Raw genomic sequence first — 15391 nt, forward strand, 5'->3', positions numbered from 1 at the left:
GCAGTAGCCTCGAGCGGCTCCGCCGGCGCACGGAGCCGCCGGAGCGGCTCGGTGCGCGGCTCCCGGCGGCGGCGGCTTTGCCCTCGTCGCTTTTCGTTCGCCGCAGACCGCTTTGGCTGCCCGGGGCCGGTCGCCCCAGAGCCGCCCTAACGCGGTCCCGAACCCGCGGCGCAGCGGGCGCCTTCGCACGGAGCTRAAGGGCGTGGGGGTGGGGGAACCCCCCAAGCCCGAACCAGCGCCACGCGCCCTGTCAGCGCGCGGAGGAGGAGSAGCGCCTCAGCTACCGCACGCCTCAGGAGGGCTGGCGAGGATTTCGATTCCGCTCCTGCCACACACTCTCCTTGAAAGGCTCTGTTTCTACACACTGTTTGTAGCTGTCGTCTGCAGGTTGGGGTCAGACACTGAAACCAGGTAAAGTGCCCCAAGGCAGGAAAAAAATAGTGACTTTTAGGAACCAKCAGCAGCAATAGCATCACACCAACCTTAGCTCATTCAGGGAGGATCACAGAGTTACACATTTACACGTACGAATTTTTTAAGCAATACAGATAATGTTTCCTACAAAGAAGTTGAATCAAAGCTTTGAAGAGCGAAAGTTTTGATCAGAAGATTGTTTCTACTTCTTCACTTCTCACACTGTCACTTCATTTTTAGTTTAAGAAAGAAATTTCCTMGTTACCATAGAATGAGCTAACAGCRACTCCCTGGTGAAAAGTGCATTTTAGATGTCAGGCTTTCAACATCCTCTTAAAGTGGTAAGAAATGGATTTTTGCTTCMGTAATTTTTCCCCTCTCCTCTCCCTGGAGATGCAATGAAAGCTGCCTGGTGTCCACTGAATGCAAACATGTCCTGTACTGTGGCTTTCATATACAGCACTAATACACAGCGTTTTGTTCTTACATGCATCTACTTTTGAAATCTGGAAATTTTATTTTCCACATACAAGTGAATCCTGGACAAAGCTTGCACCTGTAACACGTCCAAGGAAGCATCTGAACTGAGCTATATTCTAGGTCAATCAGGGCAAATCGTGTCAAGTTAAGTTAGAAGTTTTGTATGACAKAAGTAAATCTAGTAATCGTTAAGAAAAGGAAGTGTACTATACATATGAGTATACATGTCTCAGTGGTGGAAGCARCTAATTATCGTTAGACTGGCCTAGGGAGCTGAACTGATGCTTGCTCTGGCGCGCTCGCTAGCATCTCAGAAACTTAACCCTGCAGAACTGATAAACCAAGAGTGGGGTAAACTGTTCACATGAAGTACTTGCACTTAAAATACCAGGAGTCTTAAGACTTCAAAGTAAAATTTTTAATGCTCAAATTATTCTACGATTAAAACAGACAAACTCAAATCATGACTCACTTTTTAATAATATACATCCAAACAATACAGATAGAAGAAACATTCTGCATAGTACACAAATGTTTGGACAGGCGTTAAAGAGAAAAAAAGACATGAAAACTAAAACTTACAGAGATTGCACAGTTAGTTAGGCATTCACTAGGTGTTACGTCACATCACACGCACGACAGCAACGTGATGCGCATACTTTGTTGTGCTTGTTATATAATTCCATTTTCAAAAAAATCAGATTCTGTGTATCTTATTCTCAATTGTTTTGAAAAATAACTCTCAAATTAACTTAATTTTTTTTCCTTCTGGTTTGAAGAGGTATCCATCTTCAATAAAGAGTATTGCTTTAGTATTATTTAAATATATTTCTCAGCAATAATATATTCAGTTTTAGGTAATACACAAACATAATTCTCTCCAGAAGACCAGAAAACTATTTACAATTTAATTCAACTATAAGCCACCTACACTTGCAACTATTTATATTAAAATTCTATTCTGCAGTATCAAGAAGATTGTCAATATTACAAGCAAGACTAAACTTTACCTTAAAATCTTGCTTTCTGTTTCAAGTCGGTGGTATTTTTTGACAGTCAAGCGAAAGTATGTCATAGCAAAAATATTATGTTTGTGGAAACAATGTTCCTCTCTCACTTTTTCTTTTGGTTGTTAATTCCATGAAAACCACTTGAGGTGCTATCAGAGAATTTTTTTTAAAAAAAAAAAATTACCTCTGAATTAGATTAAGAGGTTTCTAAACGATTTACTTTTCATGTATCAGAATAACGTATGTTTTAAAGCCTTTATGCAATATACAATACGAGTACCTGGAAGATGTTCAAATCTACAAGGTTCCGAAAGGCACTGACAAACATCTATCACATAAGAAGACGACAAGGCTTTAAGGCAATGTGTAATGGAAAAGAAAGCTGAACACCCTGATCCCAACCGATCATGTATAATCCTTTTGTCCAAGCTTACTATTTATCATACAATATGTATAGGACAAAAATATCAAATAAAAGCAGTTAAAGGACTTTACTTGAACTTTCTTAATATATTTTAAGATATATTTGGTTTATATATGTATGTATATAATATATATATTCAGAAGTACTCTTTACTGAATTATACACAGATAACAGAACAGCATGCAATTAAAACATTACGGAGTAGAAATCAAGTATTCTGAAGATCACATTACTGAGCACAACGGAAGGTTGTAATTTCTTTCTTCATTTCCTAATAAAAAAGAAGACAAACTAGCAATAAGCATGAATAAAAGTTTAAGAATCCTGTTATTTACTTCTACATACAAAGTTAAAAAAACTGTAAATACATGGAAAAACATCTGCCAGAGCCATCAGTGTTTTTATATTCTCTGTAGCTTCACAGGTATCCCTGTGTGTGCAAAATAGAATAGGATACAGAGCCTGTATCAACAGTTGTTTCAATTGGTAGCTTGGGTGGAATTTCTGGAGCACTGAGTATTCTATACAATGGAATATACAGCACCGCAGGTTACCTCAGAAAAAATATATTCTAACACGTTGGAAAAAGATGATAAAAGTTTATCAAGTTTTCCAATGCTTTGCTTTGAAAGAGGCACTGCGAGCTGCACTTAATTAATTTGAGCATTACAATTTAAGTTCCAGAAACTCACCAGCCCTAGGATAACATAAATAAATTCCCTTCTCAAGCTAACACGTGACGTTACACTAGATGAGAAGGGCACATTTTTCAGGCATGGCCTCCTTGAAACCAAATAATCCTCACTGTTGCACAATCAGAACAGAGCGTCCGTTCTAACTCTTTATCAGATGTGAAAGAATAGATCAAGATGACCAGTGCCTAAACAAAGAGGCTTCCTCTGTCCCTCTGCAGTTTACCTTAAAAAAAGAATTTTATCTATTCTCACACACAAGCATCACGGAGATAAATGGGTTCTTGGCTCTTGCATCTGAAGATGAATTTCCAGCATACTCAAACCAACTCAAAACTGGGAATGCCTGACTTGGACTATGGTTGCCTCCTGAAGACTTCTGCTGAATTCTGACAACTCATAAATCCTCTTTTACAGAAAGAGGTCAGAGAATCTGGATAACTACCATAAGACCTGCATAGGCAGAAATCTCCCTTTATGTATAGACACTTGAACTTGCTAGTTAAGAAGAGATTATGGGAGGACTAAAGAAAAACCTCAAACTCCTGTTACGTTTCAATTTTAAAACTGCTGAAGAAAGGAATGACTAAGCATTACTATGCTTGACTGCCTATAGGGGGAGAAAGAGGAAGTTGTAGACTGAGAACAGCACTCTTCTTTCATCACCCCCCCATCTCCAAGAAGGAAAAGAAAAAAAAAGAAAAGGAAAAAGAAAGAAAAGAAAAGAAAAGAAAAAAGAAAAAGAAAAAAGAAAAAAAGCTATTCACAGACTCTAAAGTTAACTGCTTTGAAGGAGTTCTGTGGGTGGAACTATTGTTTTCAAGTCCAATCTTTTTCCTGCTGAAACTGCAAATAATTATGCCAAATACAACAATGGTTTTGCAATATGGATAAATGTCTTCCAGACAGAAATGAAAAAGTCTTACAACACTGACAACTAAGTAGTAAAGCAATTAATATTAAATAAGCAGAATATGCAGTATGCATGCATACTGCATAACAGCAATAGAACATTATATATAAAAATATATATATATATATATATATATAAAAATTACCTTTACTAATTCAGTTTTGTCATAATCTTTCCGATGCCGGTAAATACACTGACAGAGCACAGCATATAATTTTTCCAAGTGAAATATATTGAAGTTCTTAGTTATCTCAGTGACAAAATTCAGCAGTTGCTAAAGAAAAAATGGAGACAATGTAAGTTTAAAATAGCATGAGATATTCTGGAAAGACTCTTTAAGTTTTCAGAAGCTAAACAATAACAGTACAACACAACTGACATCCTACTTTCTTATATTGTTAAATAAAATATGAGTAATACTTCAGAGAACAGATTAAATATCACACCAAATTTCACTGGAGGAAATGAGTACATTTTTTGTACTTCAGAGAAAAAAAGATGGCTTAAATTTCAGATAATATTGTATTACTAATCATTTTATCACATACACAAGAATACTTGCAAATCAACTTCTTCCAGAACAGCAGGAAATTATACGGTCAAGTTTTGTAAAATAGATGCAGCCCAAGCAAAGCCACTGTTGCATTTCATTATAGAAGGTGCTGCTGCAATGTAGGGCACTGTAAAATGAATGCTTGGAAGACAGGCTAAGGATCTTCTAGATACAGCTGTGCCAGGCTGGAAATGGTAGCATCCTGACATGATTATCTTTACCCATTAGCTGAATGTTTACCATGCCTACAACTCTTCTGGCAAAACAGACTGTTCAAGTGCCTGAAGTAGATCGGGAAGCAAAGTTAGATCAGTTAGCTAAAACCTACTCTTACACAGGTGGGTGGATAAAGTAGCAGAATGACTTTGCTATAGCAGATTACGAGTCTCTCACACAGTCCCTTCTGTTGCCAAAGATGTGGAGGTGATAATCTCCAGCAAAGCAATTGTGAGAAACTAGTGGCAGCACCTTCTTCCACTGCCTGAGCTGTTCAGTATGTGTGTATGGTGACAGGCTGTCAAAATGTACCTTAAGACAGCAGCCATGCCAGATGGAAATATTGCCCACAACTGCCCATCAAAATCTGCTTCCCTCAGATCAATGGAAAAAATGTTCACGCGAGTATTCCCATCAACTTAATTTCAAAGAGGCTGTTACCAGAAACAAGTATTTACTAGCTAATCTATTTGACTGAAAGAGGCTGAGTGACAATACAAGAAACTTAACCATCATATATTAAGAGACCAAAATCACTACAAGGAATCTGTCATCTTTTCAAGTTGCTCATGCTGCAATCAGAAAAGGCAGCTGATAAACTTGAGATATCTTGGACATATTCATCCTAATGAAAAACATCAAATAGCTCTGTGACAGTCAGTAAACAGGTAGCATAAATTGATCAAAGAACTTTGTGAGCTAGTAGAAAATGAGAATCACTTCAGTCTTTCAGTCTTGTGCCTACTTCTGTTTGGTTTGCTTCACAGGAGCACAAAATGCYAAAGACAAGACAAAAGTCTAGAGCCACAGAAGTGCTCATCACCCCCCAGAAGGTAAGATTTTTTCTTGTTATTCATCCTTTGAAAAAGCTCATCAGCTGGGACACTGGCAATAACGACATACGGGCAAAACAATGTGGAGCGCTTTCTGTCAAACTGTTCCTATTTGTTGCCACACAGTTGGCTGCATGCTCTTTAATATGTTCATGAAGTTCTAGATCTATTAACAAACAAACAAACAACCCCGAAGAACCCTATGTGGAAGTTTACCTAACCTATTCAATGCAGCAAAGTTCCAAAGAGGATTCCCTATATGAGTATAGTTCCAATAGCACCAATATTAATCAAGTAGAGTTTCTAGAAAATCTGTGTTTCGTAACTGACAACTCAAAAATGACTGTGGCTCTCCCCATAGCTGAAACATTTGTAAGTGCTCTACTGTACACTTTCTCCAGTGAGCAGTACCTTAGACGCACATGCCAGTAGTGTCCTGACTCTGAGAAAAACCTACATGGCTTCTTGACATATGCAGACAGCCGCGAACAGAGGAAAAGTTTAAAATTTGTTTCCTTACGAAGCCGGGTTTAAAGTTAGTTTCATCACTACAAATTAGGCTACTGCTATGTTTACAAGCCTCTTGAGCACACCTCTCTGGTCACATTTTCCCCACACAGGAGAAACATCCACATAATACTCCCTTCTCACAGCAGGGAAACAACAGCCCTTCTCCATTTGAAGCCTGCCTCCCGGATCCTACTTGGCATCTTTCCTAAGTTTAAGATGCTGCTTCTGGTGTCACATCAAGCTCAGGGTCTGTTGTTCCACCCTCTGCAGTGCAGGCCGAGGAACCTTCTTTTACCTCCTGCAGCTAGGCCCATTTTTAATCACTTCTGCAAATGTAGCCTAGGATAACAATTTCCATTCTCTGAGGCACTAGCAAACCCTTATTAAACTGCAATAGTTCCAGTGTAAAACTAGAATGTATATTTTTAAAGAATTTCAAGCAAAAAATTTTAAAAAAGGTATTTTACCCATAATTAGCTTTATATCAATTAAGACTAACTTCAGGTTTAACATCATCACTGCTAGATATAAAAGACCTTTGCATGTTCCTAATACATCAACAAAGTATGTAAAAACACAAACCCACCTAAAAACTGTAAAGACTGTATTAATAACCAACAGTACTAGCAGGCTGAGTTGACTATTTTAAAATTCAGCAAGCCTTTTCTAAATTCAAGATTAGCAAGAGAATCTGGTCTYTTAAAAGAGCTCACCAAAAGCAAGAATAGCAGTCCACAGCAATCTGTATCAGCCATATAGAGTCCATTACAGATGGAATTATTTCACAAGCTATATATCCTTCCAATAAATTGTTTTAGTTGGCATTGGTTGATAACTGACTTAATTTACAATTATATATGTAGCAAGAAAACTTCCTACGTTAGTATTAAGAAAACCAAAAATAGACATACCTTAAGATCTTTGTAATCCACAATAAGTGGGGAAGCTGGCTCAGCAAGAATTTCCATAGCTTTCTCGACACTCACAAGCTGTTGCTGTTCAACCTGAGAACGTCTAGCCCGAGTCATATGAAGTACACAACTATCTGGAATGAAACAAATTTCTTAAGTCACGATTTCTATTTATCTGGAATATAGTATCAATCAGCTATCCCACAACTAGTATACAATCTCTCTCTGCAGTGAGACGGAACTGTTATTTGTTCATTGAGAAATACTTGGCTTCCACCTTCTTTCCAGCAAAAGTCACTGCTCCATAAAAATTAGGAACTGAGATAAAAAGCAGCATCAGTGAAAAAGCCAAGGTAAGAGTAGGAAAAAAAAAAACTAGTAAACTAGTCATGTGTTACTACTAGAGCACCACACACTTGAGGAAGTTGAAGGTTAGGAAACGCACCTTACGTTAGAAGTAAGCACTAGAATGTAAGTCATCTCTGCCACATATGATTGAATCCACACAGGCTGAGTTACAGCCTTTTACACCTTAAGCTGCTCATTATCAGAAAGATGCTCATACAATAAAAGAAAGCAAATGAATGTTGTTTTTCAAGGAGATAGACTTAAAAAAAAAACTGACTTCAGAATCAAAAGAACAGCAGCTTAGGAAAAATGTGTTTGCTAACATGATTAGAGGGATAGCATTATTACAGAAGAATTTTTAAAAGGATGATTTTTAAAGGGAAAGAGTAATAGAATGAAATTAAAGGCGGCTACCATTAATAAACAGTGTAATCTCCACAACAACAAAAAGGAGCTAAATGTTGGACCTTTCACTTACCATTTGAATTGCCCTCTTCAAAACTTTCTGTTATTTGGGAATCAGAAATTTGACTTCTCTTTTTAAGCTCTAAATATCCAGGAAACTTGGCACTCTCCTTTTCAGAACCAGATTTAGCCATATCAAAGACAACTTTCTCGTTTTCTGTCTCAGACTTATTTTCACAGCCATTTGTCTGTCGTTCTTGAAGAACATTTTCACTTTCTTCCACACAAGAATCTTGTATGAACTCAACTTCAGTTTGATCCACATTGTTTTCCAGAAACTCTTCTCCACCACTCTCTACTTCATCTTGGTCTTCTTCTGGAATTTTATTTTCTTTATTGAACTGAAAAATCTTTCTCTTCTTTGTTAAACTACCTGAAGACCATTTGTTCTTTCTACGTCTTCTTTTTGACACAGCTGCAATACGATAAAGAAAAAAAAACAATCCAAAACATAATTAAAGCAGCTCCATCTTCAAAATCTGCCATTCATACCTTACTTGAAATACAAGCAAACAATCAAAGGAACTAAAGTACTATCATGCTGTCTCATGACATATGTATGTCTAAAGAAAGGGTTGCAAGTTAATGCAGTCAATTTGCTATTAGATTTTTAAAAGCCAATTACATAATTTCATTCACAGAACAAGCAACTTCATGATTTTATACGCACAGAAATCCTATTTTAGCCGGGCTTTGTAGTCATATTTTCTGTCTGTTAGGTTTATTTTATTCATTATTACATGAATTAACACAGAGGAATAGCAGAAAAGCCTCTGGAGACAAGCTCTTCTTCGAATCTGTTATAAAAACAGTAAGCATCAAAAGCTGAATACATGTTGAGAAGAGTTAAAAAGAAAATTTAAAGCAAATATTTGAAGGATAAAGAAAATTGTCGGTAAAGATTACGCCTCTCATGTTTTCTGATTCAGGTAACCTTGTTATAAACAATCTTTGCCTTTATGCCTTCCAGAAAACCCATCATTCTTTCTATTCACAGAATATTGCACAAAACATACGGATGAAATCCGTGGCAAATTTTCCACCGTGCCATAGAGACCAGCAAGTTTCACACCATATCATGCACTTTAGTTGAAAGAAAAACAAAGTCCCCTTGTTCTATCACACTCTTCTCACAGGAAAAGAGGACAGTGAAGAAATCATGATCTTAGCTTCACATATCTTATTACTCTTGCTCCTCTATTTTTCCCCTTTATTTTACAGGTCTAATCCTTTCAAAATGGAAATCACAGAAAGAGGCATTACTATTTTTGGCATGGGAGAGGGAGGAAGGAACAAAAGGAGGAAAGGAAAAGAAAAAAAAATTTAGAATACTATACATACTGTTTCCTTTAATTAGAATAACTTGAATATTCAGAATGTATGCTACATACAATGTTTTCTGTTTCAAGAGTTAGCAATTTAGGGAACCATTAAATGTCAGCTGGGGCATTAAGGACAGTGTTTTATAATGTAAACCACTGTACTCGGACTTTAATTCATAACCCTGTCGAATGAATGTCCTCTGGATTCACCTCACATTTGGAAGTAAATTCAAAAATGCAATGCTTCTGGTGTAAAGAACCAGGCATCACAGAAACTTGTTATGTTACAAGAACAAAGAAGATATCAATGACATTAACAACTTCACAAAGAAAGTCTGGAGAGGGAAAAAAAAAGAAAAAGCAAAAAAAGCAACTTGCCATTAGACAGAGGTGTGCTGGAATCTACAGGTGCCACTGGCATCTTTGTTCTTTCATTACACTTGTCATCTGTTTTCTTACACCCAGAAACAGAGTCCTGCTTTGGCATCACATAGTAGTAAGATGGAGCATACTTTGAAGAGCTGCAACCTTGCAATAAAGAACAGATAAAGAAATCTGTCTTGCATTTCTGGTTACAAATACTGAGAAAAGTCTTAAAATCCTTAGGATTAAAACACACCTCTTTTCTTACGAGATTCTTGAATTTCTTCACAAAGTTGTTCAAAATCTTCATCCATTTCTTCCTTCACTATGGCATAAGCAGTATCTCTCAGAGTACAAGCTCTGTGTCTAATGAGACGATCTGAAATTTTACAATCAGAACTGAGTATTTTCTACCAGCTAGTGAAATCTTTTATTTCAATCAGACAAAAGATTAGCTCTTTTCACAGGTAGGTTGTGCAAGTTATTTCAGTGAATATTTTTAGCATAACAACATAAAAGTTAATATTCAAAGCAGAGGTACTACTTGTTAATTAGCACTGATATCACATAATTTCATCCCCAAGTAGCTCAATGTTACAATATTTTTACACACTGGCAAGAAACGCTCTCTGTGGATGTTTAAGTGATCTAATCCGAAGTCCATCATCCACAGACAACAGTTATCAATCTATACATTTTAAAAGTTGTCTAAATTATGGATAAAGACACATCCTCACCTCCAGGATCTCTATCTGGGTTGTATTCTAAGGCATTGCTACAGATTAGATCAATATCTTTCAGAAAATCTCCTGCAGTTAGATATTGGTGCAAGTCAATTTTAGAGAGAACTGTTGAAAGATCCATTGGCTGTTTAATAACTGTGACATAATCGGGTACCTACAAATTAAATATATGTGTTCAGAGATTTTATTACTTACATAGTATCTACTAAAATTATTTTTTAATAAATTTAAATAAATGACTTAAAGAGCTTCAATATTTGTGATACATCAGAAGATGCTGAAATTAACCAGTTAGCTTCTTGAAAATGGAAGGGCTCTTTCAACTGGCTTTGAAAAGACAGACTGGAAGGGAAAAGAAAAGAAGCAGGAAGGTCAGAAGCACGTGTGGGACAGAGAAGGAAACAGACATGTAGTAAGATTCATTCCACTTAACTTCAGAAAAATCACAGTAAATGCATTTGAGTAAGCCACTTGAGATTGTCTGTTCTTGGCAGCAAGAAATACGCTGCACGAATTGAGGCATATATTCTAGGCATCCTAAGGGATGAGATATCCGGACCAGAGGTGCCTATTTCTTTACTTAGACCATAAGAGGAGCCTAGAGACTAATTTAGATAAGGACACCCATATGTTTAGATTATTCACACCTCAAGAACCTGGAAGGAAAGGGAAAGACAAGTCAGTGGATGCCAASAGGAACAGGACTTTGCTGATACACAGCTGTATTAAAATTATAGTTGACTTTGAAGTATATGCCCCTAGCTTAATAGACTCATTTAGTAAAATAAATACGGAAAGAAGGTATTTATGAAGTATTTGGGAGAAAGATGAAAACACATGTCATTTATGGTTGATCTTATATTGGGGAGAGCCACAGATAAAAATGGAGAATAGAATCTTAAAATTTATTTTGCAAACAGCTGCTGCTACTCCTGTTCCCATAGAAACCATTGACAGTCTACAAAAATGTAGCAAGAGCTTTAGACTTTATTAAAACAGCCCTATAAATATTGTTTATTATTATTATAAAGAAAGAGATCTCTATGCTTTTCAGACTTGTAATATACCTACATATCAAAGCCTTTTCATGAGCAAACTGTAGTGGTATCTGTTCTGACCTTCTAGAAGGAAACCAGGGCTTTCAGTGGCTACTCAAAAAATGAACATTTAAGAGCCTCAAGAAGTTAGCAAAACTAAATGTAAACACCCTTTCTGCTCCTTGAAAAAAATCCTATTAGTACAGTGCTAAAAACAAAGATAAACCTTTCTCTAAACAACACACAAATGCTGGGCAATTAAAAATACACAYAGACAAAATGGTATTATAAATCAATACTAATTCACCTCCTCTAGGTCAACAGGCTTTGTGAAGACCCTGAAACGTCTGTCAACAGCAAGTCTATGAGTAACATCCCTTAAGAAAATCCTAAGTTCCCGAAGTGTATCCTCCTCTTGCTCCTCCAACTGTTTTATTTCTTCCTCTGTTAGTTGTCGGGGCTCAGGTGGCGGTGCCACAGGCAGTACTTCCAGGGCCTGCCAAACTTCAGTTAAACAGAAAAGTTTAGCCAATTTATAGTACTCAAATATAAGCATACAAAAAATTACTGACAGAAAATCTATTACCAAAATAAACACTGCATGGCTGTTAACATACAGTTAGCAAAGTTTTATTTGTAGAATATCCTCACCTGCTTTCTTTCTTGATGCAGGAGGTTTAGCAGCTTGATTTACAATTAAGTCCTCAAAAAATTTTCTTCTTTCTTCTTTACTAGGCAACCGGATATTAAAAACTTCTCCATAATCATTAATAAACAAATCTTGCATCTGAGGCATAAGAAGGAAAGACACTTCAGATACAAGACCAAGAAATCAAGAAATTCATATTCTACTCCAAAAAATGAATAATTTTAAAAATTAAGCTAAAATGATCTGAATAAGAAAAACTGTGGTAAGTTACCTTCCTGATGTTAAAAGGCCAGATTTTCTTAGGTTAAGATGGCAAATAAAATATCTTCTTTAAGGAAAACCTCTAGAATTTAAGCTCAGTGAAGGGACCATATGACACACTGATAGAGTGATGACATTTACTGCCTCTGAAATTGCTTACTTTGTATTTACTTGCCTTGTGCCCTTCAGTTTGAACCCTTATAAGCAACCACAGACAGAACTGGCAAGGTTCAGCAGGTTAAGATTTTTTTTTTCTTTTTTTTTAAAAATTAGTGTTTCTGAAGTTGCATGCTTCCAAGTTTCATTCTATTTTTCAATTTCTACTAGCAAAAGGAGGGGGAGGAATTTCAATATTTATTCTAGAAGGAATTTATTAACAGTGCAAAAGCTTCTGTGGAAATTCTAAGCTAAGCACTTTGAAAGCATTTGATAATAAACACATCCAGTTCAGATTTTTTCTGCATAATTGAGACAAAATAATCAGAATGAGAACAGCCTGTTTTGTATTTTAAACATCTTACTTTAGTGCAAACTCACAGGAGTCTATAAAGTTAAACTTCAGTAAGAGCACGTCCTTATTTGGGAAGACAGCTACACTGACTTCAAAGTTATTTAGCTTTCTAATTTTTAAAGCTTTGGCTTGTACAAAGAAAGAAACTGAAATTTTTGTTAAGGCATTGAAATTCTAAATTCACTTCCATTATTTACAATGTAACAACCATATTTTGAAAGGACAGACTATCAAAAGAAGTGTACTCCGTAAAAATATCTTTTTTTGTCATTTACATTGCAAACTGCATATGATTGACTAAGTACATAAATAACCAACTTGAAATCACTGGAATTATTCTTTTAAGTAAATGTATACGCTTGTCTAATAAGCATGCCAGTGGAAAGGGGGGTTTGAAGTGAATCTCTTGACTCAGAAAACATTTCAGACAAACTTTTTCAGTACTGTTTTCTGTCTAAGCAAACTTCAGAGATTCAGTAGGGTCTCCTAATAACATAAGTATCCATTTGCTTAAGAGAAGGATTCATAAATTAAAATGAAACTGAATAAAAGAAATACAAAATTATTGATAGAAATTATTGATAGAAATACCTCTTTTGGGAGATCTGCATGACATACGTCTGATGTTGCAAGCAACAAAATTGGAGCAAATGTCGGAATGTTCTGTAATAATGTTGTAAAAGTAGCTTTCAATGCAGCTCCAACTGTCTCCCACCATAAATGGATATGTGGAATATAGATTATACTTGGTGCTGTCCTCTGAGCTTCTCGGATCAACTAGTAAAATGAAAGCTTTGATAAGAATAATCAACCAGGTAGTATAGGCTGCTAATATATAACTATATATCAAAATATCCTACAAAATTGGAGCACATAAAGACAAAGTGCCAAAACAAGCCAACAAAAAACCCAATTTATTAATAATAGAGTAAAATTTTTACTTTGACTTAATTATTGACAAAGCTACACAGATAGAAACAGATCCAAATTACTGCCTGATTTCAAAACTGCTTAGGTTTAAGTTAAATTCCAAGGAGCCTCAACTCAATTAATGCGATGGTGAGCTCAAAAAACTAAGACAAGCCCTTCAGAAAGATGCATTAGCATGGGTAAAGTGCTACACCACTGTAATTGCAGTTTTCAATTCACGTTGGGCTTGTATCCAAGTCAGTTTGGAGCACAGAAGAACAAACAAAGGCCTATGTGAAAAGGCGAGGGCTGACACTGTAAACGAAACTCAGCTATAACTCATAATTTCAAAGTATAGAGGTGACCAATCTTCAGCCTGTCTGAATAGCTATGTAGCTCTCAGCCTGTCGTTTCCAGAGAGTCCATCAGACCAGAGTACACGCTCTGGAAGATCACGAGCCACTGCCTGCAGCTGGTAGGTACCACAGTCACGCGGAAGGACATGAATCTACCACAAGAAGGAAGTAGCAAGTGTCCTTTCATATGATTAATTGCTCTGTGCACCTTTTCAGATGATCAACAGGCAGTTCTAGTCAGAGGACGGAAAGTGCTAGCAGTAGATCTGAGCACAGACTAGACAGTCTAGTTACGTGACCACAGATGCAACCATCAAATAACCAAAATGGAAACATTCCTCATATGTGATAGATAGGTATCCTGTCATATAACATCTGCCTTACTTGTGCAGCTCTCAAATGCTTCTAATAAAAGGTTAGAATGTTATAATACAGTGATGAAAAAAAACAACAGAATAAATTTCCTGCCTGAAAGTAAAAAGGAAAAAAACAGTACTAGAACTATTTATACTGTATTTCTCTAGCTAGGAAAAAGATAACAGTGTACCAGTAAAAGTGTTCTGGCAGCTTAAATGCTTTCACTGCACAYGCTACAGTAGTATAAGCTGTAAATTTATAGGAAAAAAGAAAAGAAAGCTATTTCTTTCCTCCAAAACCTTGATTGTATTACACTATCATTAAACAAAAACCAACCAACCAAATAGCTAGAAAAAGTGCATGCCATGCAGTCAGGCTGATACAGAGCCATCTACTGGGAGTCTTAGGAGGCAATGAAACCACCTTCTGGACCCCACTAAGAACAGCAGGTGTTCCTGCTACAAAGCGAGGTTTACCAGCAGCATCTTTCAGCTTCCTGAATGGCTAGGAATATCCTCACCGTTTAATTTGGAATAGCAAACATTGTCACGTACAACATCCTTAATCCTGCATCATTTAGTATAAAAAAGAGTATATTTTCAGACAGAAATAAACACAAAGTACATTAAAATTGGGTCACCTCCATTAACAATGAATTTCACTTACCTCACTTGAGTCATTTACATACAGTCAATGAATCCCATGAGATTAAAGAGAAAAAAAAATACCTGTGCACATGTTTCTTCTGGTGATGTGACACTAACAAACAGAACTGACAGGTCCAGTGTATAAACTGCAAACTTTTCCAGAGCATGTATTACTGCAGGTGCTAAGTGAGAACCTTGTCCATATCCTGGCCTTCCAGCTAGTAAGAGTCTTGGCCTGTACGATGTTGGCTGGTAAGAAGCATTTCTAGAAAAAGATTAGAAAATAAGTAGTTTAAAAATCTAGTGATGAATACAGACATAGATGTTACTTTTCTCTGTATAACTTTTTTTAATGTAGCAAGCAATAAATTATTCTGTGATCAGGAAGACTACTAAATCCCATTTTCTTAAAGACTCATACCATACAGTCCCTAAGCAAGGCTACTGATTCCGACCTTGCCTGCTGC

General features: G+C 36.5%; 1 protein-coding gene across 1 annotated transcript in view; it reads right to left on the reverse strand.

Annotated features, from left to right (window-relative positions):
- Positions 1-1350: 1350 nt before the first annotated feature.
- ATAD2 (ATPase family AAA domain containing 2) overlaps positions 1351-15391 on the reverse strand; it is a 38494-nt gene continuing 24453 nt past the window's right edge. The window contains exons 18-28 of the mRNA XM_085315267.1: positions 15006-15189; positions 13247-13432; positions 11886-12021; positions 11542-11738; positions 10192-10351; positions 9711-9833; positions 9470-9619; positions 7783-8184; positions 6957-7090; positions 4079-4207; positions 1351-2599 (exon numbers count right to left, since the gene is read on the reverse strand). Coding sequence (XP_085171393.1) covers positions 2558-2599; positions 4079-4207; positions 6957-7090; positions 7783-8184; positions 9470-9619; positions 9711-9833; positions 10192-10351; positions 11542-11738; positions 11886-12021; positions 13247-13432; positions 15006-15189 — 1843 coding nt within the window. The 3' untranslated portion in view covers positions 1351-2557. The remainder of the gene's footprint in view (positions 2600-4078; positions 4208-6956; positions 7091-7782; positions 8185-9469; positions 9620-9710; positions 9834-10191; positions 10352-11541; positions 11739-11885; positions 12022-13246; positions 13433-15005; positions 15190-15391) is intronic.

The sequence above is a fragment of the Rhea americana genome, unplaced genomic scaffold (genome assembly GCF_003343005.1).
Source record: "Rhea americana isolate MKP2758 unplaced genomic scaffold, rheAme1 scaffold_0, whole genome shotgun sequence".
Classification (NCBI taxonomy): domain Eukaryota; kingdom Metazoa; phylum Chordata; class Aves; order Rheiformes; family Rheidae; genus Rhea; species Rhea americana.